The 27,455-nt window shown below is 61.8% G+C and overlaps 8 protein-coding genes across 8 annotated transcripts; 2 read left to right on the forward strand and 6 right to left on the reverse strand.

Annotated features, from left to right (window-relative positions):
- Positions 1-1,241: 1,241 nt before the first annotated feature.
- BXZ73DRAFT_104348 (carboxypeptidase S) lies at positions 1,242-3,654 on the reverse strand (the record flags this gene model as incomplete). The annotated part of the gene is made up of 10 exons (XM_048015854.1): positions 1,242-1,327; positions 1,385-1,480; positions 1,545-2,178; positions 2,229-2,353; positions 2,406-2,481; positions 2,527-2,620; positions 2,678-2,735; positions 2,797-2,969; positions 3,026-3,124; positions 3,194-3,654. The coding sequence occupies 10 exons, from the start codon at positions 3,652-3,654 to the stop codon at positions 1,242-1,244; spliced, it is 1,902 nt and encodes a 633-aa protein (XP_047874872.1).
- Positions 3,655-3,937: 283 nt separating this feature from the next.
- On the forward strand, positions 3,938-5,921 carry BXZ73DRAFT_51736 (cyclophilin-like protein; the record flags this gene model as incomplete). Its single annotated transcript, XM_048020687.1, has 11 exons — positions 3,938-4,012; positions 4,061-4,134; positions 4,185-4,258; positions 4,316-4,429; positions 4,487-4,552; positions 4,605-4,628; positions 4,681-4,708; positions 4,764-4,916; positions 4,981-5,069; positions 5,132-5,241; positions 5,304-5,921. 11 exons carry the CDS (start codon positions 3,938-3,940, stop codon positions 5,919-5,921), a joined length of 1,425 nt encoding a protein of 474 aa, XP_047874873.1.
- Positions 5,922-5,988: 67 nt separating this feature from the next.
- BXZ73DRAFT_91748 (thymidylate kinase) lies at positions 5,989-6,811 on the reverse strand (the record flags this gene model as incomplete). The annotated part of the gene is made up of 3 exons (XM_048026092.1): positions 5,989-6,436; positions 6,495-6,603; positions 6,676-6,811. The coding sequence occupies 3 exons, from the start codon at positions 6,809-6,811 to the stop codon at positions 5,989-5,991; spliced, it is 693 nt and encodes a 230-aa protein (XP_047874874.1).
- A 354-nt stretch (positions 6,812-7,165) lies between these two features.
- Positions 7,166-8,077, forward strand: BXZ73DRAFT_51727 (uncharacterized protein; the record flags this gene model as incomplete). Its single annotated transcript, XM_048020685.1, has 4 exons — positions 7,166-7,302; positions 7,379-7,568; positions 7,628-7,840; positions 7,892-8,077. 4 exons carry the CDS (start codon positions 7,166-7,168, stop codon positions 8,075-8,077), a joined length of 726 nt encoding a protein of 241 aa, XP_047874875.1.
- Positions 8,078-9,119: 1,042 nt separating this feature from the next.
- Positions 9,120-9,909, reverse strand: BXZ73DRAFT_91750 (uncharacterized protein; the record flags this gene model as incomplete). The annotated part of the gene is made up of 2 exons (XM_048026093.1): positions 9,120-9,602; positions 9,823-9,909. The coding sequence occupies 2 exons, from the start codon at positions 9,907-9,909 to the stop codon at positions 9,120-9,122; spliced, it is 570 nt and encodes a 189-aa protein (XP_047874876.1).
- A 1,160-nt stretch (positions 9,910-11,069) lies between these two features.
- On the reverse strand, positions 11,070-12,449 carry BXZ73DRAFT_104353 (uncharacterized protein; the record flags this gene model as incomplete). The annotated part of the gene is made up of 3 exons (XM_048015855.1): positions 11,070-11,430; positions 11,631-12,309; positions 12,371-12,449. 3 exons carry the CDS (start codon positions 12,447-12,449, stop codon positions 11,070-11,072), a joined length of 1,119 nt encoding a protein of 372 aa, XP_047874877.1.
- Positions 12,450-15,015: 2,566 nt separating this feature from the next.
- BXZ73DRAFT_91751 (uncharacterized protein) lies at positions 15,016-17,241 on the reverse strand (the record flags this gene model as incomplete). The annotated part of the gene is made up of 2 exons (XM_048026094.1): positions 15,016-16,687; positions 16,970-17,241. The coding sequence occupies 2 exons, from the start codon at positions 17,239-17,241 to the stop codon at positions 15,016-15,018; spliced, it is 1,944 nt and encodes a 647-aa protein (XP_047874878.1).
- Positions 17,242-26,197: 8,956 nt separating this feature from the next.
- BXZ73DRAFT_91752 (uncharacterized protein) lies at positions 26,198-27,202 on the reverse strand (the record flags this gene model as incomplete). The annotated part of the gene is made up of 3 exons (XM_048026095.1): positions 26,198-26,408; positions 26,767-27,050; positions 27,101-27,202. The coding sequence occupies 3 exons, from the start codon at positions 27,200-27,202 to the stop codon at positions 26,198-26,200; spliced, it is 597 nt and encodes a 198-aa protein (XP_047874879.1).
- Between the last annotated feature and the right edge of the window lie 253 nt (positions 27,203-27,455).

Here is a 27,455-nt window from a genome sequence, read left to right on the forward strand (position 1 = left end):
CTGGTCGTAGAGTAAGCGCCAGGGATGCCCCTGGCTTCGTAGAGATTGTTACCCCGCAGGGCGTGCCACGAAGAGCGCAAACAATCGTACGTTGGTATCGAAACGGTATTTGGAAAAGTTCCGCGGCTCTACGAGGGTGGGGGAATAAGGGGGGACGGCATGAGTGCAAGGGCCACCCGTGCAAGTCCGAGAGAAGCTCACCGCGTTGTCCAGAGAACTCCGAGCGTGAAGTGGCAAGCATGAAACACCAGAAAAGTGCTATTGCACGCGAGGAGGCCCCATCGCCAGGGGCTACCTTGGTTGCTCTCCGATAAGCAAGGTGCAAATGGCGCTTGAGGCCCAGGGTTCCTGCTGTGGTTACGGAGGGTCAAACCTTGCCAATGACAACAAAGTAGCGGAGCTCACCCGTCTGTCTCCTTGGAAGCAATGAGAAAGGTCGAGGGCCGGAGGAAGCCCCTGCCTGTGGACGATCAGTCGCAGGCGTTGGAGAAAGAACAACAAAGTCGCAAGCGAACCTAGGCGGTGGCGATGTCCACGTCACATCATCCAGACGTCGTCGGTACCACCTTGTTCTCCTCTAGTGCGCATATAGCGGCGTCGACTGGCAACGGGGAAGAGTGCGAGTAGGAGAGAGAGTTGTGGGAGTGGGAACGAGCGAGGACCGCAACGTTGTTGTCTGTGTCCAGATCGGGCTGATGGGGAAACCAGCTGCCGTCTGAGCTGATGGCGTGATCAATGTGAATGGGCACCGGGGCGCCCGTCTATCAGATCCCCATCATCGCCCACAACAAGCCAACTGCTCGATCTGGACAACAACGATCGGATGCGGATGGGAAACCCACTGGCGCCTACAGCGACACGCTCTAGAACCCCCGCGACGCCACACAGGCGGTGACGTAAGCGCGACAAGCACTGAGCGCCGTCACTGGCCGTGACGCATTGGGCACGGATCCACAGTCAATGTCGCAATGGCTAACTTGACAGAATCCTCACTGTGTACAAATGGCACAACGCTGTTCAAACAGACCCAAGCCTCGTCCGGCGCGATACGTGAGCAGATATGATCAGATGATTTGCGCGATCGGACGCCATTCGTAGAAAAACATTGGCCCATATTAGCCACCAAATCCCCTATCTTCTTCGATGCGCTAAACTACAACAATTACGCCTGGCTACAGCAAAGACTCTTCCATAGAGCCAAAAACCTCGGCTACGAAGCTAGGCACCTTGCTGCTGGAGAGCTACTCCAAGAGAGGGGACTCGTCGACGTTAAGGATGGTCCAGGTGAAGAAGCGAATCGCCTCGATAAAACCTTCTCCGCGCAGAGCTAGAGCAGGCGTTCCGTCAGTGAGTGGAGATGGTCGGGAGAGCACTGGTGGCGAACCTTCATTGATGGTGTGACCCCCGTTGAACGAGTCTCCGTTGTTGATGTGCCCGTACCGGAAGATATGCTTCGTGAGCTTCCAGTAATGCTTTGTGTCTGCGCGCACAACATTAATCAACGCACTCCTCTGCTGACTACCAGCACGAGCACGAAAACGCACCTGTGTTGCCCGTCGACATCGACGGCGCGATGAACGTCTTCTTGTCGTACCCCGTCCGGTTCGACGCCCCCAGCACCCCCACGATCGTCCCCGACAGCAGCCTGAACGGCCCGCTCTCGCCCATCGGCGTCAAAGGTGCGGGCTCCAGCGCGGTCCCCCACGCGTCCTCGATGCGCATCGCGCCGGCCTCCTCGCCCGCGCCCGCGATCACTGTGCGCCCGAACGCGTCGAGCGCGAGGCCGAAGCGCGCGGCGACGGGCGCGGCGACGCTCGCGATGCGCGCCTGCAGTTCTGCGATCGAGCTGTGGATGCTCAGTCGGTGGTTGACGATTACTTCCGCGCGCTCCGGGAGCGCGTTCGTCTTCACGCCGCCGCGGACGACATCGACGGCCTGCGTGGTGCCCGCGAGGGGGCCGTACAGCCGGTCGGTGTCCGCGAGGTAGGCTTCGAGCTCGTGCAGGGCCTTGTCCGATTTGTGGGAGCGCCGGATGAGCGCGCGGAAGTGCGAGGGCAGGTCGGGGTCGTGCGCGGCGCGGCATTGGAGCTGTTGGTAGTAGATGCCGGACCGGTTGAGCGAAGGAACGTGCGGGTTGTCTTCGAGCTGCTTGATCATGGCAGCGAGCATGCCGATGCTCTGACAATCACGATGAGAGGACGAATGGTCACGGAGGCGCTTGAACGTACGGTGTGTTCAGGAGGGATGCTAGAGTGTCCTCCTGGCGCTGATATCTCGAAACGAACGTCGAATTTTCCCTTCTCAGCGACACCAGGGGTAGACATGATCACGTCATCAGTGACGGAATAACCACCTAGTTCAACCAGGTCAATGTCGGACTAAGAAGAAGCATGACTTCAACTGACCTCCTTCATCTACCAGAATAGAGAACGCATATTCTCCGTAGGTCGAAAGCAGATAATCACGAATGGCAGTGGCCCCCTACCGCGGGTTAGTACGGCCATGGGTCGATCCGGGAACACTCACGGAAATACCACCACGCTCTTCGTCAATACCATACGCAAGGACGATGGTGCGAGTGGGCTTGAATCCAGCCTGGAGCAGTTCCTCCACAGCCGTTCTGAGGACAGATCAATGAGTAATCCGTGAGTCATCGTCCGCTCAGCTGTTGGCTCACAGGGTGCCAACGAGCCCTGGCTTATCGTCGCAGCTACCACGACCCCAGATGTATTCACCTATAGCGCATTTATTCAGAATGCGCGATCCTTCTACGGCCAGCGGCCAGCGGGTACTCACCATCAAAGTGGCCGGAAAAAGGAGGCTGCAACCACTTGTCCAAAGTCGTGGGCTCCACAGGGACGACGTCTTGGTGGGCAGTGAGCAACGCGGGCTTCAGGGATTCGTCGCTACCCTGCCAGTGGTACACCAGGGCGAACTTGTTGACGTGGGTCTTGCGGAGGTTGGCGTGGCTGTCGTCGGGGTTCGCTCTCGCCTCCACCGCAACGTAGACAACCGAGAGACTCACACCAGAGGGAAACGCGTCTCGAGGTACGCGTGCAGCTCCCCAAAGATCTCCCACCGCTCGTCCTGCCCCGGCGGCTTGAGGTCGTCGTACGCGATCGTCCTGCCCCAGCCAGACGCATGTGTCAACAATGACGCGCGCAGCAGCGTTCAGACGACGACTGCAACTCACGGGACCCGGATCGCGCCCCCGAGCGACTCGTACGCCTTCAGCCTGAACGCGTCCATCGCGTACTCCGCCTCCAACGCGTCGAGGAGCGCGCCGTGCCGTACTGGCGCGATCGCGCCCGTCTGCGGGCACACCTCCGCCGCGTAGTCTTCGTGCGCGCCGCCGCCGCCGCACGAGCTAAAGCCGCGCCCGCGCGCGAAGAGGAAGCAGAGCGACAGGACGAGCGCGGAGATGGCCGCGAGCGTGAGGTAGTGCGCGCGGTGCCGCTGCGTCCGGAGGCCGCGCTCCGCGTCGCGGCGCGAGTCTTCCTGGAGGAGCTTGAGGTCGTCGTACAAGGGGTATCGAATGGCGTGCACCGGGTGCGCCTTCTCCGAGACCGCCGGGAGTGGAGGGGGCAAAGCCGCCGTCGTACGCCGGCCGAAGGTGCGGAGGACGCGGTGGACGAGCCTGTCTTCGGGACGCATCTTGTCCTGGTCTTCAGTCGTCTCGTCGGTCCCCGCACGAGTTGGGGGTATAGACGAGCGCGTCGTCGTCGTCGTGGAGGAGAGAGATAAGAGGAGAGGTCTGCGACCGTGAGAGGGGATCCATATCGTTGATTCGCTCGACCTGCACGGTCTCCCGCTTCAGCCGTTCCTCCCGCCGGGCGCTATGCAGCGTCATCGGCAGCGCGTGCGCGCGTGATGTTGACGCGCCGAGTCGCGTTTACCCCAGACCACCACATCCTCCTCCTCCTCCTACTCGTCGGACATGGCTTTACCCACGCGCGGACGCGTCATCATCGAGACGACCGTGGGGGAGATTGACATGGAGCTATGGTCGAAGGTATGTGTTCACGAGCCATGCCTCTCCCTCACTTCATTCCCGTTGCAGGAAACTCCCAAAGCATGTCGAAACTTCATCACTCTGGCCATGGAAGGCTACTATGACGGCAATATCTTCCACCGGTGGGTGTCATGCACCAATATATGCTTACCGTTCTCACCTTCTTCCACAGTGTCGTGCCTGACTTCTTGGTGCAAACAGGAGATAGGACAGGGACGGGTGGAGGCGGAGAGTCGTTCTATGGAGGTTCGTGCCACCATAATGCCAGTGTGACCTTGTGCTGACAACCCTGTCGCTTTTTAGAGCCGTTCGACGATGAGATTCATCCCCGCTTGCGGTTCGTACACCGTGGGTTGGTTGGAATGGCGAATAACGGCACTAAGAACTCCAACGACTCTCAGTTCTTCATCACGCTGAGTGAGTTCATGCACACGATCACGAGTATTTCATGCAGACAGTGACTGTTGGGGGTAGACCGAGCCGACGAGTTAAATGGCAAGCACACGCTGTTTGCGCGGGTCATTGGGGATACGTTCTTCAGTGAGCACGCATGCAACAGCAAGGTGGCTCGTTTGTGCTGACTAGCAGGCAGACGTACTCAAGATCGGTGAAATGGGTATGTCTGCACCCTCTTGAAGCGTCCTAAAGATTGAGGTCCTTCCCACTAGAGCTTGACGGCAATGAACGACCTCTTTAGTACGTCATTGTTCCACACCCTGCTATTGCGCTCTTGCTCACTGACCGTATGAAGTCCGCCTAAGATCAAGAAAATACGGATTGTAGATAACCCGTACGAAGACATCGTTCCCCGAATCACTGCCGAGGAGAAGCGAGCGCAACAGAAGGCACGAGAGCAAGCGCAACGAGAACGAGAAGAGGAGCAGCGACGTCGTGGTGCGAAGAAGTACGTCCTCGCCATGTTTCCACGGGACCCACGATGCTCACCCCGTCCCTGACCTGTCCTCTAGGGACGTCAAGTTGCTGAGCTTTGGTGGTGACGAAGAAGCGGAGGAGGAGCCTGTTGTCTTCAAGAAGAAGCCAATCGTCCGTCCAGACTGTGCGTTTAAGCCTTTACACGCATTTGCGCCCTTCAGCTCAACATGCCTCCACATTTTGCAGTGATAGACGCAGCGGATACTGCTGTGCCAATACCAGGAGTGCCTGCTCCCGCCGCGTCAAAAGCGTCAAAACGCGATCAGCCTAAAGACGACGCCGATGATCCTCCGCGCGTGAGTGCCCCTGCTCCCCACCACTTCCTCACGTGCTCACTCTCCCCATCACCCAGGCCGAGAAGAAGAGCTCGAAGAGGGACAAGGACGAGAGCGACATCACGAAGATCCGCGAGCAGCACGAGCGCGAGAAGGCTGCCGCGAGCACCTCGCGGCAGTCCGAGATCGCGAAGATGGAGGCGGACATCCGCCGGCTCACGCGCCGGCCGGGCGACGGCTCGGACGACGACGGGCCCGCGGCGAAGAAGCCGAAGCGGTCCTTCCTCGAGGAGGAGATGGCCAAGTACGCGAAGGGCCGCGGCGCGCACGCGAAGAAGCGCAAGGGCCGCAAGGACGAGGGCGACGTGCTTGCGGCGCTGAGCAGCTTCCGGACGAAGCTCAAGGGCGCGACGGCTGAGGAGGGGGCGCCGGGTGAGGGGGAGGGGGAGGAGGGAGAGGAGGGAGAGGATAAGCCGGCGGGCGGGGAGGAGGCGGGGATGGAGGTGGACGACGACGTGGGGTTCTTGGGGCACTTGCTGCAGTTCCCCAAGGGGAATGACGAGGAGGTGGCGAAGGCGGAGCGCGACTACGAAGTCATCGACCCGCGGCAACGTGGGGCACGCGCGAAGGAGGAAGAGCTGGAGCGCAAGCGGGCACAAAAAGCGAGGGACGTGGCAGGCGGACGAGGGTACCGGAGGTAGTGATATGTTTGTTTTGGACTACTACTGTGTTCATACATCCCTCCATATTCTGTTTCTACCATTTCTCTCAGATGTACAAATGAGAATTCCGCACCCGCTCATCCAGGTCCGCCCACAGTCGCGCGAGCGGTCGGTCGGTGCCCTTTGCTAGCGGCTGTACAAGCCTCCAGAGCTCTTGCGCGACCTCCTCCTTGCCCCCGTCCGCATCGACGGCGATCCAGCGCGAGCCGTCGCCCATCTCGACGCCGATCCGCTCGAAGACGTGCTCGACGCGCTCCTGCATGTCTGCCTTCTCGTAGCGCTCTTCACCGAAGCCGCCGCGCGCGCGCTGCGCCTCGGGGGTGACGGCGAGGAAGAGAGTGAGGTCGGGCGCGGGGAGCGCGACGTCCGGCGCGCGGCACCACTCGAACGACATCCCCGGCTTGTTCTTCGCGGCGGAGAAGGCGATGCCGGAGAACGCGTAGCGGTCGCAGACGACGGTCTCGCCGGCGTCGAGCGCGTCGGTGATCGATTTGCTGGAGGGGCGGGGGCGGATGGGTGAGGGAGAAACGTGCTGAGAGACGAGGGACGCACGAGAGCTCCCATCGGTTGGCGGAAAAGAGGAGGTGGATCGCGCGGTCGTCCATCTCGGTCTCCGAGCGCAGGTACGAGTCGATCATTTTACCGATGGGCGTCGTGCGGTCTGGAGAGCCATGGATGGCCGGTACGGAGTTCAGAAAGCGCCTCGCGAGCGTTCGACGGGGCACTTACTCACCGGGGAACTTCATCACGCGCACGGGGATGCCTTCGCCTTTGAGGCGTTCCTCGAGCAGAGCCACCTGTGTGCTTTTCCCCGACCTATCGAGGCCTTCAATCACAATGAATGCACCGCGCGTCTTGCGTCCAGACATTATCGGACGCGGTTGAGTGTGTGGGTGATGGGAGCAGAGGGCAAGTGGAGGAGCAGGTGCCTTTGACTTGGACGCGTACGCACGCGCAGGCGAACGCGTCCCGGGCCGCGCCACCCGCCCGCTCGCCTCCCGTTCAACCCCTGCTCTCCGTCGTTGCCCAATCCCACGTCAAGCCCCATTCCCCCAGAGCGTCGTCTACGTCCGAATTGCGTCCACGCCATGCCGCCCGCTGCCGCAGGGCCTTCGAAGCCCTCCCCTGCCCCCGCCCCCACCGCGCGCAAGCTGCGCCAGCCTTCGGCGCAGTACCAGAACATCAACGGGTACATCGACCCTTACTTGCCTCAAAGGAAGTTCATGCAGCCCAATTTCCACGAGATCGCGCGCAAGGGCGACGCCGCGACCGCCGCGGAGCGTCGCGAGCTCCGCGACGCCGTCCAGCGCCGGCAGGTCGTCGAGGACATGATGGAGCTCAGAGGCTCGTTCTTCCCGGGGTACGTCCCCTCTCTTTGTGCCGTCCACACTCTTCCTCTCTCATTCACGATGTACGCTCGTGCTCGTGCGGCGTAGGATGGATGCGATCCGGCGGGACAACGAACGGGGAGAGACCATAGACAGCCTCCGGACGCGCATAGCGGGCCTACAGAAGCAGCACACGGAGGAGGTCCGGACGCTGTACGAGTGGCACGCGCAGGACTACCACGACGAGATGGCCGACATCTCCCGCGCCCACCCGGACATCGTCGACCAGCCCGTAGACGTGCGTGCCCGCCCGCGTGCCCCGTCCGTCGGCTGAACCTGAGCACGCGCCGGCCCCAGGCGTTCTACAGGACCGCGCGCGCCGCGCACGACCTCCGGGTGGAGTTCGACAACGAGCTCGACGCGCACTACCACGCGCACCTCCGGACGGTCGCCGTGCTCCGCAGGCGGCTGCATGTCAAGGAGAAGGTCGCGCTCGAGGCGCAGATGAAGCAGGACCAGCGGTTCCCGCAGACGATCGAGGAGTTCGGCACGCTCAAGCATGAGCTCCAGGTGCGTCTCTGATGCTTGCCCAGTGTCTCCTTCGACGTTCATGTCCTGCAGGTGCGCACTGCGAAGTTCCTGGTTGGGGACGACACCATCAAGGAGCGCTTTAGGGATCAATATGGGTGGGCGTGGCGAGACGTGGAGAGGCTTGTGAACACGTTCAAATCCGATGACGACTGGGCCGACCACCTGCGTGTCCTCCTCCACACGGACAATGCTCTCCAAGAAGCAGGGGATCCGTAGCTCCGGGTCTCAGGTTTCTACTCGTGTATGAACCCGTGGGAAGACAGACCCGCAAATACCGTTGTGACACATTGAGATAATGAAGTGGTGATACGACATGAGCAGCATTCGCGGAAGAACTTAGGCTGTACGAAGCCCAACCTAGTATGCGGAGATCTATCCCAATCAACGACCACATAACTGAGATAAAGGTTTCGCTTCGTAGTGAAATAAACAGAGCCACCAGGGCTGGCCTGACCATGGGTGGGTCGCTTGGTTTTGAGCGAGTCTATGGCGTTGCGTTGTCGCAGTGTCACAGGGCGTCAAAGAAGGCTATAACATCGACATCAACACAACAACGTCCTTTCTTTTCATATCAGGTGTCTCGCTACCCCCGACTCCAACCTTTGACAGATTCCACAGGGCGAACTCTGGACTCGCATGGGAGGCCCTGGTGGGTTTGAAGTTCCACCGCCAGTACGTCCTCACCTGGTCGCAACTGGCTGCGGTACGTGAGTCTCCTCTCCATTACCACGATTTCGTTGCCCATGGTTGACACGCGTGCATTTTTTTCCTCAGCACGACCTGCGGGTGGGTAGGCTGATGTTGCAGCTGATGTGACCCGGCCTTTGCCAATCAAACGCCTGTATACCTCGGCATTCAAGCAATTCTGAGGCATCCCATGCATTCTAAGGAATCCCCACGCGCTGTACACCTTTGCTGACAGTTTGCGGCGGCCTTTGCCAAGCCATGAATTCTTCGGACTAGATCAATCGACGAACTCAACGAACATGTCGACGACGGGGACCGAGAGCGGGGTAGAGGAGAAACTAGCGGAAAATAGTAATTAACGGGGTGGATATGGTGACGACGAAGCGGGGATGAAGCATGGGGAAGAATAGGTGACAAGAAATTCGACGTGCACTAGCGCGCCTCAAGTACATCGAGACCGAATGGAGCCTATCAATGCCCCGATAGAGGCGATCCAGATCCTGTGATATTCAAGTTAACAAGCCGTGGTCGCAAGTCACAGTTGGCGTCGTCCTCACTCACCACAGCACACTCAGCAGTTCGCGCCCCTCACCGGGTTCACGTACCCGGCGACCCCCTCGTCCGAGTAGCCCAGCGACGCGATCGCGTTGTTCCTCTCGGCCGCGTTGGTCGTGTAGAAGTGGTCGACCGCGGACGGCGAGTACATCCGGTAGAGCGGCACGCTCCCGCACTGCGCGCTCGGGTAGACGTACGCGGCGACGCCCTCGCTCGCGTACCCGAGCGCGGCCGCGGCGTTGTCGCGCTCCTGCGCGTTCGTCGTGTAGAAGTGGTCCGTGCCGCCCGCGCTGTAGAGGCGGTAGAGCGGGACGGCGCCGGAGACCGCGGCGGGGAAGACCTGGGCGGCGGTCCCCTCGTTGCTGTATCCGAGGGAGGCGACGGCGTTGTCGCGCTCCTGTGCGTTGGTGGTGTAGAAGTGGTCCGTGGCGGAGGGGCTGTACGCGCGGAAGAGCGGGACGGTACTGTCGCAGCACACGGGCGGAGTGGGGGGCGTGGTCTGGAGGAGAGGGGCGTGAGCAGGAGCAGTTGGAGATGGGCGTGAAGGCCGATACACTCACGACAGGTGGAGCAGTGCTGGATTGCGTGGACGAGGGAATCGAGCTGCTTGAATGCGTCGACGGTTGAATAGTACTGGTGTAGTATGTGGAAGACGGAGGCGTGCTGTTGCAGTCCGTGGAAGACGGGGCTTCACTGCTCGAGGGGTAAGAGGGGTAGACATTGCTGGAGGTGTCCGGGAAAGTGGGGATGGCATGCACAGAGAGGGCGAGGGCCGACAGGACAAGGGTGGCGAAAGAAGACTTCATGATGACTGGGATGGATACGTCTGGGGATGCTAGTGTGACTGATGGCTGAGTGAGGTCTCCGCGACCGGGTGAGCCTTTTATCTCGTGGGGAGACGCGGGGACCCGGGAGACATACGTGCCGTGTCTCTAAATGAAACCATTCGTGATGCCTCGTATACCACTGGAAGCGTGTCGGCCTGGAAGGCAGAAAAATTAATTAGAGAGATGGCAAGAATGACAGTGCAGAATTTACGAGTACCGCTTGAACGGGCATCGAGAACACATGAGCGCATGCTCCAAACAGAACCAGTACTCGTCACTGTCCAATTTAGGCATTGACGGCCAGTATGAAATGAGGAGATGCCCACTTTTGCTTTCCTTGGTCCCTTGCCCACGCGTTGGCGCTGCCACAAGTCACGGTCAAGAGGACGGGCTTTTTCCACCGACTGCAATCAGCACAGACGTAGCTGAGCTTGACGTATCTCACGTCTATTGGGGAATGGCACTGACCCGACCTCGCACCGGAGACATGCACCACAGCTTCGCCTAGCGAGACGGCAAGAATGAATGTCGAGTGACATCGAAAACCACACGGCGACGTGAGCTCCAAACTGTAATACTTTCCAATACCGTTCCGGGATGGAATGACGAGGCACTCACTTTCGCATTCCTTGGCCCAAGCCTGCTTCGGCGCCTGCTGTCACGTCATGTCTTTGCCAATCCCCACTCTCGCTCTTCCACCACCTGGGGCTGTCCGGAGTGGTGACGCAAAGATTCCAAGGAAGGCGGCGAGGGTGCGGATGCTCCGGAAACCTTCAAAAAAGGAAGGACGCCGATGTTCTGAGGAGAAACGTGGGTAAAGACTGCAATGGAGATGACAGGATAGCTGGGTTCCGGTGGGCGCGGCTGTGGGGCGGTGGGGGTAATTCACGGTGTTTTACCAGCACTAGTCCGACCGTTCGGATGACCGCAGTACCAGCGAATACGAGGCGGGAGCAGAAGTTTAGCTTGCTTGTGGCTCTTGTGAGGTGTATTATCTGGAATGTGGGAGGTGTAATGAAGCTGCAAAAACCTATCACACTGAGCGGCTGACAGACGGCATGAGAGGGAAATTTGAAGCAGAGCTTCATGTGTTGTGAAATAGTGATGATACAGCACGATAGCAATACGAAAACGCACGTCTATAACCCAGCGACGATTCCCAGCAAGCGCAAGCCAAGCAAGCCCACCACCACTCGCTTTATCACCTCTTCTCTCCGCCCCTTTCCGAGGGGGTCGTCGTCGTCATCGTCTCCAGCGGGCTTGTCCTTGAGGAGGATGTCCCACGTCCGCCTCCACGCAAAAGCGGCGAGGCGCCACGGTTCGTCCGACTTCGCTTTCTCGAACACTCGCCTGCCGAACTCCCGCATCTCTCCAGACTCGAACTTCCCGTGCGTGAGGGAGAGCACGCGTTTCGAGGGCTCGAGCGTTCTCCGTGCGGGTCCGAAGATGTCGGGGATGTCCATGGACGGGAAGGGGAAGGGTATCAAGACTGAATGTTCGCTGGAATACAACACGGGTTAGCGACGAATTCGGGAGTGGAACACAACGGTGCATGTGAAAACAACAGGACATATGAAGCAGACAACGCATATTCAGGCAACAAGCGACGATGGGTTTGGGCAGACTGCTGTGTATGCATATTGTGGGTTCGCCTCACGCCCAGGCTCAGGGGAGCGAAACCAACAACAATGTGCACTCACCTCGTATCTGGGAAAGGTGGATCACCCCTTTGACGGTCGCCCTGGTCTTCCTCCGGGCCTCCCTCCATCCGCGGGCCGATAACTCTCTCAAAGAGCTCGACAGCAGCCCGGCGCGTGCGCTCCTGCTTCGACACGGACTGGTCCGCGACCCACTTGCGCGTCGCCATGATCGCCCACTCCCTGTTCGTCGTCTCCATGAATTCCCTCGTCTGCGCCTGGAACTCGACCGACTGCTGCATCCCGACGAGCTGCTTCCGGACCTCGTCCGCGTCCCGCGTCCACCAGAGGTACCACCCCTCGCGCCACATCTTAGGCCCCCGGCGCGTGTCGCCGGGCCCGAGCCCGTCGTGGTCCGCGTCGTCGTCGCCGTCGTGCTCGCGCCGGCCGCGCCACCGGCCGAGCATCGCGTCGAGCAGGCCGTCGTGCCGCTGGCCCTCGGGCGGGAGCGGCCAGTCCGCGGGGGACCACGCGAGCTTGCGGCGGATGGAGACGTGCGAGTGGGCCCCGCGGCGCTCGACGGTCTCGGTGCGGTGGATGCTCTTGATGTGCCCGAGCTCGTGCGGGAAGACGCGCCGGAAGCAGATCGAGCGGCAGCGCGGGGGCGCGCCGTCGAGGCGGCCGCCGACGGACTGCGTGCAGTAGGTGAAGCAGCGCTGGTCGGTCTCGTCGCCGAGGCCGCCTGACGGGCGAAAGGCGTGCGGTGTGAGGCGAGGGTGTGCGGGAGAGACGAGAGTGCGCACCTTCTGGGGCCCGTCGGATCTGGATGCTTGGGATCCGGTCCCAAATTAATTCGGGGCCATTTGGGTTTCCTGGCGGCATCCTGAGAAGAAAAGGCAGAACAGGGAGGAAGAAAGAACGAGCGACGGGGAGGAGGGATTAACAGGTGAATGCAGGCCGAGTCTGAGTGCGGAGGAGGCAGGCGGTTACGTAGTGCGCGCTCCAGCCACCAGCAACAAGCGGCGACCGAATGTTTCTGGCCACAAGCAAATCTCCGCCCGAACCGCGCGGCTACTTAGGCCCAAAACTTCGCGGATGCACCTCCTCATCCAACGCTGTCGGAAGGACCGCTATCGCAGCTCACGCACAGGGGGCCTCGCGCCCCCCTCCCTGGCTGTGGGGAAAGTCCCCGGAGAAGCAGACCCACGCCCCCGTCCACCTTGGAAAGCCCTCGCCCCCAAGCACGGCGACACGGACGACGGGCGGCCGGACGCTCTGCCCCGCCGCTCCTTCCTCTCGAGCGGCGGGCTCGCGCCGGCCAGGTCTGCCGCCGGCGGTGCGCTCTGCGGCGGCGCGGAGATATGAGCGCCGCTGCCTCGCCCGAGCGTGCCGTCGCGCGACGGTTGCTCATAGACACAGTTATGCGGTCGCGGGTCCGCCCCCGTTCGCGGGGGCCTCGCGAACACAATGGGGCTTACTCTCTGTCAGCGTTGTCCCCCTTCATACATGCTATTTTTTGCTCTTTGAACGCTCGCTCGTTCGCCGCGATCCGCGCTCTTGTTGGGATGGGTCGCTGGGCAATGGTTCAGGTGAGTATTGTTCCGTTCCGACCTTTCGATTCTCTATGATGCCATTCTTTGGAATTTCTTCAGGGAGATATACCTTCCTCTAAGGAGGGAGGGCGTGCTCCAGAACTTGACACCCTGACCATTTTGTCGCGTAACTGGCAATGTCGCTGACTATCATTCGCAGGTACACACCTGGGTGTAGTGGTCGCCCAAGTTTTGGGGATTCGGGGCGTGGAGAGTTGGTCGATGACGTACGACAAGCCAGTATGTCGGAATCTGTAACATTTCCTTTGTCCCTGCCGACGTTCCAAATATACAAGATATCGGATGATTTTTGCTCTGCTGGATCACTTCATATTTAGAACGCATCTAGGTGAGCTGCTCTTATGTAGGCGAAGTAGTTTCGAGCGAGACCTCAGTGTTGGTATGTACATGTGGACTCTCTACATGTTTATTCCGCTGAAGGTATTTCATTCCAGGCTGAGACCGACTGTCTAATGTCTAACAGGACAAACAGCCTGCGCTCGGACCTCGTATTCACAGACCACTCACCACAAGCCAGAAACAAAACACGCTTGCCACTCACTCTCCCTAAATCACCCGCGCCCCCTCCCTCTCCCTTCAACCCGTACAGCACCCGCCCGCCGACCGCCGACCGCGCACCAACCTCTAGCCACCCCGGAACCCATATTCGAACCGGCCTCCTGCCACCTCCATCATCGCAGCCAGCCCATCCACAACCATGTCCACCAACGAAAGCAAGCCTCACCGTCACACCCGGGGCACACGAAGACGGGGGGCCCCCATCGCCACCCGCACCACCCGTGCGCACGGCGAGGGCCGACGTCGATTCCAACACAAGCCAACCGCCCCTTCCGTCCAGCTGACGCGCGCCGGGAGCTCGACCGACCTCGAGTGGGTGTGGGGTTCGGGGCTGTGGGCGGTCCTGGTCGCGTGCTGGGCGTGGCTTTAGCCTTCGGGTGCCCGTGCTGCTGGAGCCTGGGACGGTCGGCACGGTGCGGATACACGAAAGGCGGGTTGACTCAAATGCTCGGTCCGGTAGAATGTATAGAAAGGCACTCGCAGGGCATGACATCCATACGTACGCAGAGTAGTCGACTCTCCTGTCAGTACTGTCTACGTCCTCGCACCCAATACAATGCAATCGTCCGAATGACCTTCGCACCACACGCGCGCGCACGACCACCGAAGTCTTAGTCAGGAAAGGAATCGATTACGGTCGCGTGCAGGCTAGTCTATGGACAAGAGCGGAAGCGGGGGCTGTAACGGTACGTGGGCGTGTGTGTACGAGGCGCAGTGTCACAAGTTGAGGGTGCGGTCGGTCTGAGAGCAGTACGAGCGGCAGAGCGGGATTAGGTGGAGGCGGAGGCGGGTAGGCTGCACGGGCCAGAGAGGCAATGCAACAGAACGGGGCGGGTCGGGCGGCGAGGGGGTGCAGAGCGGATGTCTAAGCGGGGACGATGGAGAGGATGGCGGCGATCGATGTGCAGGCGCGAGGGCGGACAAGACGCGAGGCGCAAGATAGAAGATGGTTGGATCGATGTGTAAGGCAGGTGGGCGGATAAGTACTGATAGCGATATGTAACGACGTGCGACGGTGGGGTGCAAGGACGGGGGCGGGAGCCCGATGGGGCCGAACGGCCGACGCAGGGGGAGGCGTCAATAATGGGATAGGCATATGTTACCAGGGACGAGACGAGGGTGAGAAGAGGCGGGAAAGTTACGATGATACATGAGCAAAGACGAGAAAGATCGACAAACTGTGAGGCGATGACGTATGTACACGAGAGACGGAAAAAGTGACAAGGATGATGGGAAAACGGTGGATGTGCGGCAAGTGGTCCTCCTTCCTCTAACGTCTACGATGACTTCCTCCTCGTAAGACTCGGGGCCAGCATCTCCGCGACCCCGACTGCGATGGTACTCCGCTCGCGCGAGTCCCACTGAACGCGCATGTTCTCCAGCGTCGGCATGGGCGACGTTTCCGGCGTAGGCAAATCAGCGTCAGCCGCCCGTGCGGTTGGGGTGAGGTGTAGGACCCCGAGCGCCTTGGACGCCTCGTTCGCCATCATGGAGGCATTGAGCCGGCCAGAGGCAGACATCTTCGCGATCGTGTGAGGCTCCAGCTCGAACGGACTGGGCGGCACGAGTGAAGGGCTGGGCAGGGCCTCGAGCGTCAACTTGTGCCGTAGCAGAGGGTTCAACGAGAGCGGGGTGGATGGCATCGACGAGTCGGGCGTGAGGACCGCGTGGATGCTCGAAGGTATGATGTGGGCGGTTACGTCGGTCTCGAGGGATAGGGGCAAGACAGAGGGGTCCGCTTCTCCAGGTAGCGTAACGGCTTGTCGTCTGGGAGAGGGGTAGAGCACAGACAGCGGAGGGGTCCGGCCAGGTCCGCTGGACTGCGGCGGAGACGATGGAAAGCCAATGTGTGCTTCCGCCGGAGGGACAACAGGAAGGGGGGCGCAATCCGCATGGGGGACCGCAACGATGGCAGGGAAGTATGACCCTGGCTCGGCCTCCATGTATATGCGGGGGCATGAACCTGCTAGCTCCGGCCCCGACTTGAGACCTTCCAAAACGCCGTCGCCTTCACAATCGCAGGGTGGGGAAGGAAGCGAGCTGTTGAACGTGCTCGTGCTCGGCGCGTCGCTCTCCGCGTCTGTGTCGGTGTATCCGTCCGTTTCAGGTTCAGTGTCCGACTCGGTCGAGCTGGAAGAGGCCGAGAGCTGAGGGCGAGACAGGGCTATCCGTGAAGACTGCATAGAGAAGGTTTGGGCGACTGAGGATGAGGTGGAGATGAAAGGGGAGGGGTGAGAGGGCTCTGGAATCTGGGTCACAGAGCCGAGGTGGCGGACGTCTGGGCTCAGATCAGCACTGGCGGACATTCCCACCCCACCGCCCAGTTCCGTGCTCGCGTTGGGACTTACGCAGTCATGCACTGAAGGCGACGACTCCGTTACAGACTCCGGGCCAGCGTTGACCGGTACAAAGGTCATGTTGAACTTGCGCCTTGGGGGAGGCGGGACACTGGGCTGAATGATGGGAGAAGGTATTGACGGAGCTTCCTCGACGGGCAGCAAAGGGAGGAAGGTAAAGCCGAGTCTCTTCGGGGGTGGATTCGACGGAGGTGGGAAAGTCGGGATGAGCGCTGGAGGCGCGATCTTGAGCTCTGGGGGCTCGAGGTGAGGACGAGCAGAGGGACGCGACTCCGGCGAAGCGGTCGGGGTGGGTGTTTGAGGATGCGGCTCGGGAGGAGGGGCGGGGTAAGGCTCTGGGGAGTCCGGGAGGAGAGGGAGGAGGCGGATGGGGACCGCGTCCAAGTAAGGAAGGATCTGCGGGTCGACGGAAGGTTCGGACCGGTTCTTCCACTTAGAGGGGGTGTGCGAGGGGGCAGTCGCAAAGCGGGAGAGGGGGAAGGGCGGCTTGTTGGACGAGGATGGTGAGGAAGTGGTGAACGGCTGGCGAGAGGTGGGCTGGGGTGGGGAAAAGGGGAGGCCGACTCTGAGCTGTTTCAGCTCGAGAATATCCCTGCAACGCGACGGGCGGTCAGCGAGGTTCGGGGGACGGTCAGAGGGGGCGCCCCCAGCGTAGAGACAAGAGGATAGGTCAGAGGCGAGTGCGGTGTTGAAGCAAGTGAAGGCCGATGCCGCGTCCGTCATGGATGACGTCGGTCGCAAGTGCCCAACACAGGCATCACGCCCCTAGACCCGTATCACACGTCTCTGCGGGCGGGGACGTAGCGCGCGGTCGAGCCAGAACCGAGCAGGTGGAGGAGAGGGTGGGGACACCAAGTGGGGAGCGGACACTCACTGGTAGGATAGCTTCGGAGTCATAGACGAGGGCGTCCTATCCCATTCATCAGCGATGAACACCTCCTCAAGCTCCTCTTCTGGGCAGAACACAACGGTCTTCTTCTCGCAGCTGCTGACCGAGGAGTCGCTGTCGCTGACGAGCGATGGCGAGGTTCGTCCTGAATTGCATGGGCTAGGAGCGGCACTGCGTTCGGGGGTGATCGGAGGGGTGCACTTGAGGCAGCTCTTGAGTGCGCGCCTCTGGCGGAGGGTGGGACGCACTTCGGCCATGTGGGAGTCTTGGCGGAAGGCGAGGACGGGTGTGGGGGCGGGGAGAGAGAAGTGCGGGGAAGAGAAAGCGGTGAGGGGACGTTATGAGCAGCGCATCGAGCGCATCGTGTCGGCGGTGGCTCGGAACGATCTCCTGGGCGGTTGCCTCCCCTGCCCCCTCTCCCGACTCCCGCTGGAAAAATGCCCTCCCCGCCACGTGATTCGTGTGTTTACGGAACGCCGTCCCCTTCCGCCCTTGCCGATTGGCTACCCCGCCCGCGCCTCCTCACTGTGGCTGACCCCGCTGTGGCGGCCCGCCAGCCGCACCTCTACCGCCCTCCTCTCACTCTTGCCGCACTCCGTCCTCGTCCCCCTTGGGGCACCGGATGGTCCCGCGCAGCTCCTACAGCCAGCCCATGGTCAACCTGACGTACAGCGCTGCGTTGCGTGCCCCCGGCGCATCTCACGCCCCCGCGTCTGCGGTCGTGTGACGTTTGCTACACGTCTTCACGTCCCGTGTTCTTTTGCTCCGCCCGCCGCGACATTTTTGCTCCCGCTTCAATCGCGCGAGTGGCGCGCCCTGTGGACCACGCACCACTGCCATTCACCGCTCCGTCTTATGACCGTGCACGCTCGGATCCCGGATCCCAGCTTTGCACCTCGCTGTGGTTGACATGCCGGCGGGCACGCGAACAAGACGTGTTTCGTTCAAGCGTCTGTTGTATGTTCAGTTTCATCTCGCTGTGTTGTAGCATTTCTCACATGGTTACGATTCGCAGCAGCGTTGTGAAACTTGCCCTGGTCTTTGAATGTTATTCGGCCATCCGATTACATATCGACGTGCCATCCAAAACGTGCTTCTCTATAGGCAGGCTGCAGTCTGAACGCTTCGGCATGGAGGCGAGCCGGCGACATGTCGCCATTACTTCCACGCACAACATGACCTGTGGCTGAATGCCCATATCCGTTCGCCGTGCTTCTCTCAACAAATCAGTCAGCTCAGCGCATGAGAGTGAGTGCAACGTGCATGGCTTACTTTCAACTGTTTAGCGTCCTATCATTCGCAAGTGTGGCCCGCCTGATCTTCCATAGGCAAGCGTTCAATGTCATTTATAGCCTCTTCGGCGGCTCGCGGCGTTATGAAGAGGGGGCGTTCGGGCGACTCGGTGCACTAGGCTCTGTCAGGGCCGTCGTCAGGCGCACTATCAGATGCCGTGTCTGTGCCACCATGGACGGGAGATTTTTCCGTCGGAGTCGTATGTTGTACTGGAATGGGGCTCAACAGACCGTCATTTCCAGACGGTGGCCGAACGCTTGAGTCCTGACGCAACCAACCTTTAGCCACGCAACATATAACCTATCAGAAGTCCTGTCTCTCTCTCACTCGGATCTCCAGCCCTCTACACTCAGCACAGCCTCCGTGCGTTGCCCCTCGGCGCACCCTTCCGATCCCCCCGAACTTGCCCACGGCCTTCCAGATCTCGGTCGCACCCAGACGACCTTCCAAGTCGGAGCCCACCTGCCGCGCTGAGCACGCTCCCATCACCATCGAGGACGGGTGCCAGGTGCCTCGTTCGGATTTCCGCTCGAGATGTGCCTGTCTATCTGCCCCGCCGTCCCTGGCCTGACGTCGGGCTGGAAGCCTGCATGAACTTCTGTTGCGCCCCAAGCAGGACCGAAGACTCCTCGGCCCGTGCCCGCTCCGGTATCCGCGCTGTGGGCAGTGCGCATCATCTACGGTTTTAGGCCATCTCGGCCTCATCGTGTTCGGATCAGGGTATGTACACCTCTATGCACAAGAGGATGATGAACAACGGACACGGGGTATGGCGTGCCTTGCCCGAGCTCGTGAGCACCTTATGTACCTCCGCCAAACGCCGCGAGGAACCTCGTCGGCCGGCTTCACGGCCCAGCCCCGCGCGTCACAACCCCGGAGTGACACCCTCCGCCTCGCCGCCCGGCCGGCGGCTGGCACCATCGATCCGTCGGGGCAGCAGCATCGGCCGGTGGAGGCCCGGCCGGCGCAGAGCCCTCCGAGCTTATATGTCGTCCTCCACGTCCCGGCCGTCCTTCTCGCCCTTCTCCAAGACACACCATGTTTCACCGGACCTTCTAGATTCCTGGCCGGGGTTTCTGCGTCGTGCGAGGCCGGGCTAGTGTCTCCCCCCCCACCCCCACTTAGAACGTGACCTCGCGCGCTCCGCCGCGCCCTCAACAAGCCACTTGGAGCTAGAGTTTCACGGGCGGCACGCCATGGAGCCCACCTCGCTCCCGGCTTCCCGGCTTCCAGAACGCCCCTAAAGTCTTCCAACGCACGCACGCGCACTCCGGAGTCCGAGCGCAAGCGGGCGAAGCAGCACCGGAGACTCAGCAAGCGGGCGCACTATAGCCTGCTGGCAGCCTGCCACCGCTTGGCTCGTTCACGTCGTCCAGGAACGGCGGGCACTCTCCATGTTCTTGCCATCGCTCCGCGCCCTGCCTTTCCGGGCCGGCGATTCGTGACGTTGCCTTTATTTATCGAAGACGACGCTCTGGAGCGCACCTCGCCACACGGAGGACACCGAAGGCGCGTCCGGTCTCCGCGGAGGAGACGATAAGCGGGTCAGCCAGCGCCGGCCGCGGGCACGGTGCTCGTCGAGTCGTCTTGCGCTCTACGCTGCGTGTTCTCGTCCTCGGGGCTCCCCGGTGCCTCGGCGTCCGGAGAGCTGCACAGCATGCGCGGACGCGAGTTGTCGACATCGTGCCTCGAGGACGGGGGCTGCATTGAATTGACTGCTGTCAAGCAGGTGAGTGCTTGGCCCGACGCGCGTTTGACTCACTCGGACTCGCTCCGAGTCCTGGTATCCAGATAGCTGGCTGGGGCTATGACTCGCCCCTCTTGTTGGCATATGATTCCAACGTCCGGATGTCTCAAAAGTTCTAGTGCAGCGTTACTCGCGCTTCCCAGCAGAGTCAACTCCATATTGCAAGAGTGACGTCAGAGATTTGGCTTGTTCCTGCACACGACCCGAATTACCGCACCTGGTTGGGTAATGTCCAAATTCGCGAGGCCTGAGAGAGTATCTCACAGTCATGCATTCATCACCCAAACTTCGGATTATGACAAAAAATCTAGGCGCAGCCCCACAGCTGCTTCAAGACCCGCGGTATGTACAGATGCGAGAAGACACGTGGCACACGAACACATTGCGCCGCAGCCGTCTGCGCACGAGAAGCCCCCTCACCGTCCAGCTCACCGCCGTCTCCGGAGTCCGCAGCTCGACGGCCGTTCAAGCGTTCAGTTAACGTTCCTATGTACTTCTTCGACCTGCACTCGGCGTGCCCTCGCCGACACAACGTTCAATCAGCGCATCACCAACGCATCACCTTCGACCCTCGTCCTTCTCTCGCCGCCGTGCCCCCGACGTTCTGCTCGGCCTCGCCCACGCCCTCGCAGCTGATTCCTGACCTGCGCCCGCCTTCGCGGCTCCCACGTCGCGCTCGCCGCCGCGTCCCCGTGGCTCGCGAGCCGGCGGCACGTCCGCCCCCAGCGGGCTTCTGCGTGGTACGTACGTACGGGCTTCTGAACCCTCCTCGATCCCGCGCTGACGTGTCCGTTCGCACCGCCGCTGCTGTGCGACCGTCAATAGATTGATAGGCCTTCGGTCAGACGTCGCGAACTTGGCCTGCGGGCATCGCCGTGCGTGCTGCGCGAGTACAAGGCGGTCTACCACACTTCGGGTTCTGTGGACGTCGGAGCTGCGAGAACGTGGCGTGGCGAACGCAGTCCGCCCAACCAACGACTCATGGCTTCATATTCCTTCCCTGGGGACAAGGATGTGTCTAGACTCCGCCAAGGATCTTTTCATTATGCTGACGTTCCTAGATACCGGAATCTGATCCAAGGATCTGTCAAGGGTCTGTGAAGAACCGCTGCGTTCTGGAGACACCCCCCGTCCCCGAAATCTGCGGTGAGGACTCATACTGTTCGAACTGTGTTCTTTTTTTTTGGTCGTCCTCGTTCAACGCCCTCGAGGGCAGAGCGCTGAGTTGTTGGCTGCGGGCGGTTTATATGGTGCTGCGCACATGCCACAGAGGTTGAATACCGAGGAGTCAGACGCACGTGGTGCTCGTTCGGGATCCGGCAAGTAGGCAATGAGGATAAAGTCATCCAGGCCCAGCACAGCTCCCTGCAGTCCGCCCACGCCCTTCGGGCTCGACCGTCAGCAATCTCCGTCAGACGACAGTCGCAATGCGGCGTTCGCGCCGGACCTCGTACGCCCCACGAACCGATGGTCGTCGGCGTAAGTACGTTGCGTACGTTATTGTCCCTTCAAAAATGGCAACACACCCGAGCCGCACCAACGCGGGTGCTCGTCTGCCTTCCATTCCCAAGCAGCTTGTCAAAAGCATGCGGCGCGCGCCGGCGACGACGTCTGTCGGGCACCTCCGGCTCGCGCCGTCTCCAGCTGCCCCCGTCCGTCCGTGGCCGTGCAGAGGCTCGTCGCGCCTCACGCGGACGGACCGGGTTCACGAAGGCTTCGGGCCCACTGGACAATGAACGGCCGGCGCGCGGCGTCGCCCGGACCAGACATCGACATCACGGCTTCCCTGCCTGGCCCACGCCTACGTCCACAGTACGTCCTCGCGGCTACTCTCCACCCACCCGGCTCTCGCGCTCCCCCCCCGGCAGGCCGCGGCAGACCGCGTGAGCGCGCCCGCCTCGACACCCGTGCGACCGGCGCGGGGGCACCCCACCGCGACTCGCCGCGTTCGGCCGCGGTTCCTACGCTGCTTCGCGCTCCCCAGGGGCAAGAACGGCGGCGGCGCGGCCGCAGCAGCAGCAGCAGCGCACGTCTGCGCGGCGTGCGGGAGACGGAGGGCCAGAACGTGTCGCGGGCGCACTTCGTGCGCAGACGTGGCTCGGTGTCCACTATCCAAGTAGTAGTCTGTCAACGGTCTCTGGCGAGCCGGATGCCAGATGGGCGCGGGCGCGGTTAGTGCGCAGGCCCCGCGCGCGACGTTCGTCTCGGAGCGCCTGCGCACAATCCGGATACTGAAGCTTGAAGAGTCGTTGTGTGCACGCGAAGCCGGCAGGGGCCTCGCTTCGTCCAGACCACAGAGCCCGCTCGTCTCAGTCTGCGCACCCGCGGCCCATTCTTGAGCTCGCACCACGGTGTCCACAGAAGCCCGCGCCCAGCCCGTGCTCGACGTCTCCGCCGACGCCGACTCCCGAGCCCCGTCCTCCGCCGGCTCTTAGACACTCGCGCCTCGGAACGGACTAGCTCGCGGCTCGACGTACGCGCGCGTCCGTCTGATCAATGTCGTCTCGCCCCCACACCCACACCCACACCCGCACCCGCACGCCGTATCGTCGGCCTTCTCAGTTCTATGTATGTACTGCGCGCGCCATCACGCTCCCCCCGCCGACGCTGCCGTCATCCCGCTCCCGGAGGGTCATGCGCAGATGGCAGAATCCGCGACCAGGCCCATGTCCAGAGATCAGAGATGGGAGATGGGGGGGGCGCGGGATCGGACGGGCGCGTAGATTGCACTTGCGGCGCTAGCGGGGGGGAGTCCCGGGCCCGCGAGGTACGCGCGGCCGCGGCGAGCCCGAGCCCGAGGCGCGACGCCGCCGCGCCGCGCCGCGCGGCCCTCAAGATCTCACCCCGCGCGATGGGCAAGCGGGGTGCGTACGTACTGGTGACTTGCTCGTGGCCGCCTTGAGTACTTGATCAGGTCGACGGTCACGAGCAATGCATGGACGCGCGACGCAGTTGGCCGCGTGCAGCGTTCTGTGGTCTGCGGTCGGCCTGTTGAACTTTGAGCGTCCGCGCGAGACCGAGACGGCCACGGGCCGGTGCCTCCCCCCAGAGGCTGCCAAGCCTGCGGCTCCCATTGATATTGAATATTGAATATTGAACTCGCCAGCAAATCGTGCGCGCGAGTCGGTGCCTCGATCCCGCCCTCTCGCGAGATAGCGGCGAGACACCAGCCTTGGGTCCCACATCGCCTGAACGCGGATGGCAACGCACGCTCCGAGGCTCTTCCGCGGCGACGGGGCTCCCTCCCCCTCCCACTCGCGTGCGGTGTCTTAATTGTGAACTTCCGGACGAGAGAGCGTTCGCCGCGCGGCGCGGCGCGCGATGTGCACATCCTGATTAGCTGCGAGTGGCCCAAGGCTCGAGAACTTGCTTACTTGACCTCGGAGGCTCGCCGACATCGCTCCCGTATATAAGCGCTTCAGTGGGCGTCCGCACGCGGGCTCGCGCACCCGACGCTTTTACGCAGCGCAGCGTGCTGCGCACTCTGGGGACTCGGACTAGCTTGGTGTGCGTTCCCAAGGCCAAGTCCCCTCCAGGCCCTGCTCGCAGCACTACCTCACCGTGGCTGACGCACCGGTGTGCTCTCGGGCCGCCGCCTCGGCGAGCGCGCGCCGCAGGTATGCAAGTACCAGCACAGCAAGAGCTGGGGCAGCCGGAAACGCAAGGTACACACTCCACAGAGTTAGCAGTATGCAGAGGGGCAGGGCCTGCACATATCCGTAGGTGGATGGCACACACACACACTCCCATGTGTGCGCCACCCGACGACACAGAGTGTAACCACACGAACCACGGATCTCGAAAGTCGACAACTGAACGCCAGTAAGTAGGTGGCGCCAAACGCTGACCGGCGCCGCGCCGCACCACGCGCCGACCCGCGCACAGGGCCCGCGGACTCCGTGCGACGGCCGATCGTCGACGAACGAGCGAGCCCCGCGGCCGGCGCGATCGGCGACGGCGCACCGTGGCGTCGTCAGTGGAACTCGACCAGCGCGAGGATCCCGCAGGCGATGTCCCGAGCTCGAACCTCCGTCCCGTCAGCGTTTGAAGGTGGGAGAGCGGGTGCGCGCCGCCTCGGCTCGCCTTTCGCCATTCATGTTCGCCTCGGGGGTCCACACTCGAGAAGGGGCGGGGCGGGAACGCGGCCAGAGCGCGACCGCGAACTCACCGTGCTGTATTGCGGTCGCGGAGGCGCCGACGCGCGCGCGCGCGCTTGTTCTCTTCCGAGTGCTTTGTGGAGATGGGCGCGCGCGCCTAGCTAGGTGTCCTCAGGGGCTTGTTTTCTGCTGCAAGGTGCCCGCGAAAGCCGGGGGAGGCGGTGAAGCCGCGAAGCGGTGCCGCAGAACTAGTACGAAGTCCTATTGAACGTCACTAGTACTGCGCGGGTATGTGCGCATACTTGGAAGACGGCGACGGTGGAATGGACCACACCGCACGGAAATGAGCCTGGAGCGCGCGCACGCACCAGAGGGCACGGAAGACGCGGCAGGGCGCGTAGATGGTTTCTAGTACTGCACGTACGTAGCATGCTGGAAAAACACTTGAGCACTTGGAAGGCGCGGCCGTACAGGAATTCCAGGCCACCCACACATAGCGCCCGCCGCGTGCGCGTGCGGTCGGATATCCAGACGTCCGCTCGTACGTCTACGAGGAAGCTCTCCGCCGACCCTTTTCAACCGTCACGCGTCCGCGCCGTGTCCTAGAATATGCATGCGGCTGGACTAGAACTCGTCGCGCGCCGTCGCTCCGATCGCGACTGAGCCGTGAGTCCCGCCCCCGACCAAACACCGACCGGAATAAAAGCCTCGCACACGCGCACGCACTCCGTACTACGCGTCACGGTTCGGCAGCTCATGAGGACGTGGCGGCCCGCACGCACGACGCGTTCCAGGGAACGACGTGCGGTCCCCCAGAAATTAGAATATTCCCCGCGGATAAACTGAAAATTTCGTCCCCAGGACCCAGCCCGAGACCGATCGCTGGGAGGCTTCTGTGGCTCGCGAACCTGAGACCGCGCGTCGTATGGCAGGTCCACTGGGACTGTTCAGGTATCTGCTGGGCACGTGGACGGCGCACGCATGGGTGGGGGACGAAGGGATAACGGCCATGTGCGTCTGTATTTCGGGCGCCGGCTTCAAAGCCGCGGTGCTACGTAGGCTGCTGTGAGTCCGTGGTGTGCGCGACTGGCGGGGGCGAGGATGTGGGAGGGGGTGGGGGGCATGAGCGAGGGGGCGTTACAGAGGCAAGTCCGAGGGGTACACGCTATTTACAGACAAGGCCGACATCGCCGTTCCCTCCGGGCCCGCTGGGGGGCGGAGAGGCCGGCGACACCTCCGACGAATTGGGTGAACGAATGCAAGGATAGTGGGGGCACAGCGAACAGAAAGGGCAGGCAAGCAAGCAGAAAGCGTCCTCGACAACGGGTGGCAGCGTGCAGAAGAAGTGTGGAAAAAGCGGCTGCGTTGCATCTAGCATATGTAGGGAGACAAAGCAAGGCGAGCGTCATTTCTACCGGCGAGAGGCGCGACTAAGGAGGGTGTGGGGTCTACGTGTAAGAAGCCATTACGGCGGTCGACCGTACGAGAGTCTAAGGTAGATGGTACAGAAACAATGTTGGGAACCGAAATGAGACAGATGTTGCGACGGCGAACTGCAAGAATGAGGTAATGCTACGTGTGTGAATGCGGGGCGAGAGAGATGCAAGATGAGACAAATGGAGCAGAAAGCAATAGCACAACTCGAGAACGGGCGGCGCGGGGGCAGAGTGGGGACGTGGGGGTGTGACGGCACCGCCGACACCGCAGCGCGCGAGCTGTGAACGGTAACGGACACGAGCGATTACGGCGAGGGCGGTAAAGTATGCGCGCGGGTGTGTCGCGCCGCGTGGTCGTAATGGACGTGGAAGTCCTGACTCGTGGGCGCGACGCCGCGCGGGCATATCCCTGTCGTTGTCCCAGGCGATCCGGGGCATGCTAGTAATACATCGGAGGCTGTTGGCAAGACGATGTCGAGCGGCGATATGGTGGTCGGGATGGTGGTACAGCGGGTATTCGTCCCGCATAGACTGCGGGCAATTGTTCCAAGTCCGAACTGAGTGGGTGTGGTGTGGAGACGAGGCGGGGGACCTGTCCTTGGATCCTGTCCTCCACGGAGAGAGCGGGTCCGCAGGCGGTTTAACTGCCGACCATCGAATAGCGCGCGCTTTCTTTTGCGCGGGCGACGGCGGCCCAGTACGGCGCCTGCTTTGCCTGGAGACCGCGGAGGAGACCGACGAGCATGGAGCGGATCTTGGGAGAGTAGCGCGCAAGGACCGTTGGAGATGGCTCCTCAGCGAGGAGACCCTCAAGTAGGGTCCGGAGTGTAGAGGGCACGTCGAAGAGGTCACTATATCGGGAAACACAATGAGTGAGGCCATTCCACGAGGAGTGGATGAAATAGGAACACAAGATGCCGGAAGTGTATAGGGTTGAGAAGATAAGGGGACCGCGGGGAAAAGGCTGGAGAGACACGGACCAATCGGCATGCGGAGCGTCAGGTTTGTGAATGGAGCGCCAGGCACCGCAGCCCGAGTCGCCGGGGAGCGCGGGTACGGCGCGACTTACTGTGCGTCACGAGCCCAGGATAGGCAGGTAGTGGTGCGGGAAGACGAACAGAGAAGGGGGGGAAGGGAAAACAAATGGTATTGAAGGGTAGGGAACAAAAGAAAAAGGGAGCGAAAAAATGCAGGAGACAGGAAACTGACCTCATGTCGACACCCATCCTCCAGAACGCATGCGCCGTCGAGTCGAACTGACTCGTGACGAGCATGAACGCGTCGCTGACGTCCGAGTCCGAGGCAGATTCGTGGGACCAGAGAGCGAGAACGTCCTGGAGCTGCTTGGTGAGGCTGAGCAGGCGCGAGACCGCGCGCTGAACATCGGCCTCGGGGCGAGGGAGGGGGGAGGGGAGCGGGGTGGTGGGGGAGTTGGAGGACGAGGTGGAAGAGACGGTGCAGGTTGAGTCCGCAGAGGCGGGCCGGCGCGCCGTCTGGGGAGGATGAGCGCGAGCGCGAAAGCATGAGGAGGGAGGGAACGTACGTTCACGCTGATGTGCGTCGGCTTGGGAAGCTTGCGGGGCCAGGAGATGGGAGACATGGGCTGACCGAGGACGAAGGAGGAGGGATGGACGGGGACCTGCATGCTGGAGCGTCGGGGTGGGGAGGGCGGGGAGGGCGGGAGAGGGCTGGGGGACTTATAAGGCGATAAGGGCCATGAGTGCAGAGGAGAGGGCTCCGTCGCGAACGGGGCTCTGGCGCTGGCCGACCGGGATGCCAAGTTCGGCAGCGTACCCGGCGGCTTTCTTCCCCCGCCACAACGGTTCGCTGCTTCCCATATTATGTAATTCTCCAGTGCACCGGAATCTGTCACCCCGCATGGCCGTCCACCCTCGCCC

This window comes from Epithele typhae, assembly GCF_022376455.1.
Source record: "Epithele typhae strain CBS 203.58 chromosome Unknown BXZ73scaffold_50, whole genome shotgun sequence".
NCBI lineage: Eukaryota > Fungi > Basidiomycota > Agaricomycetes > Polyporales > Epitheliaceae > Epithele > Epithele typhae.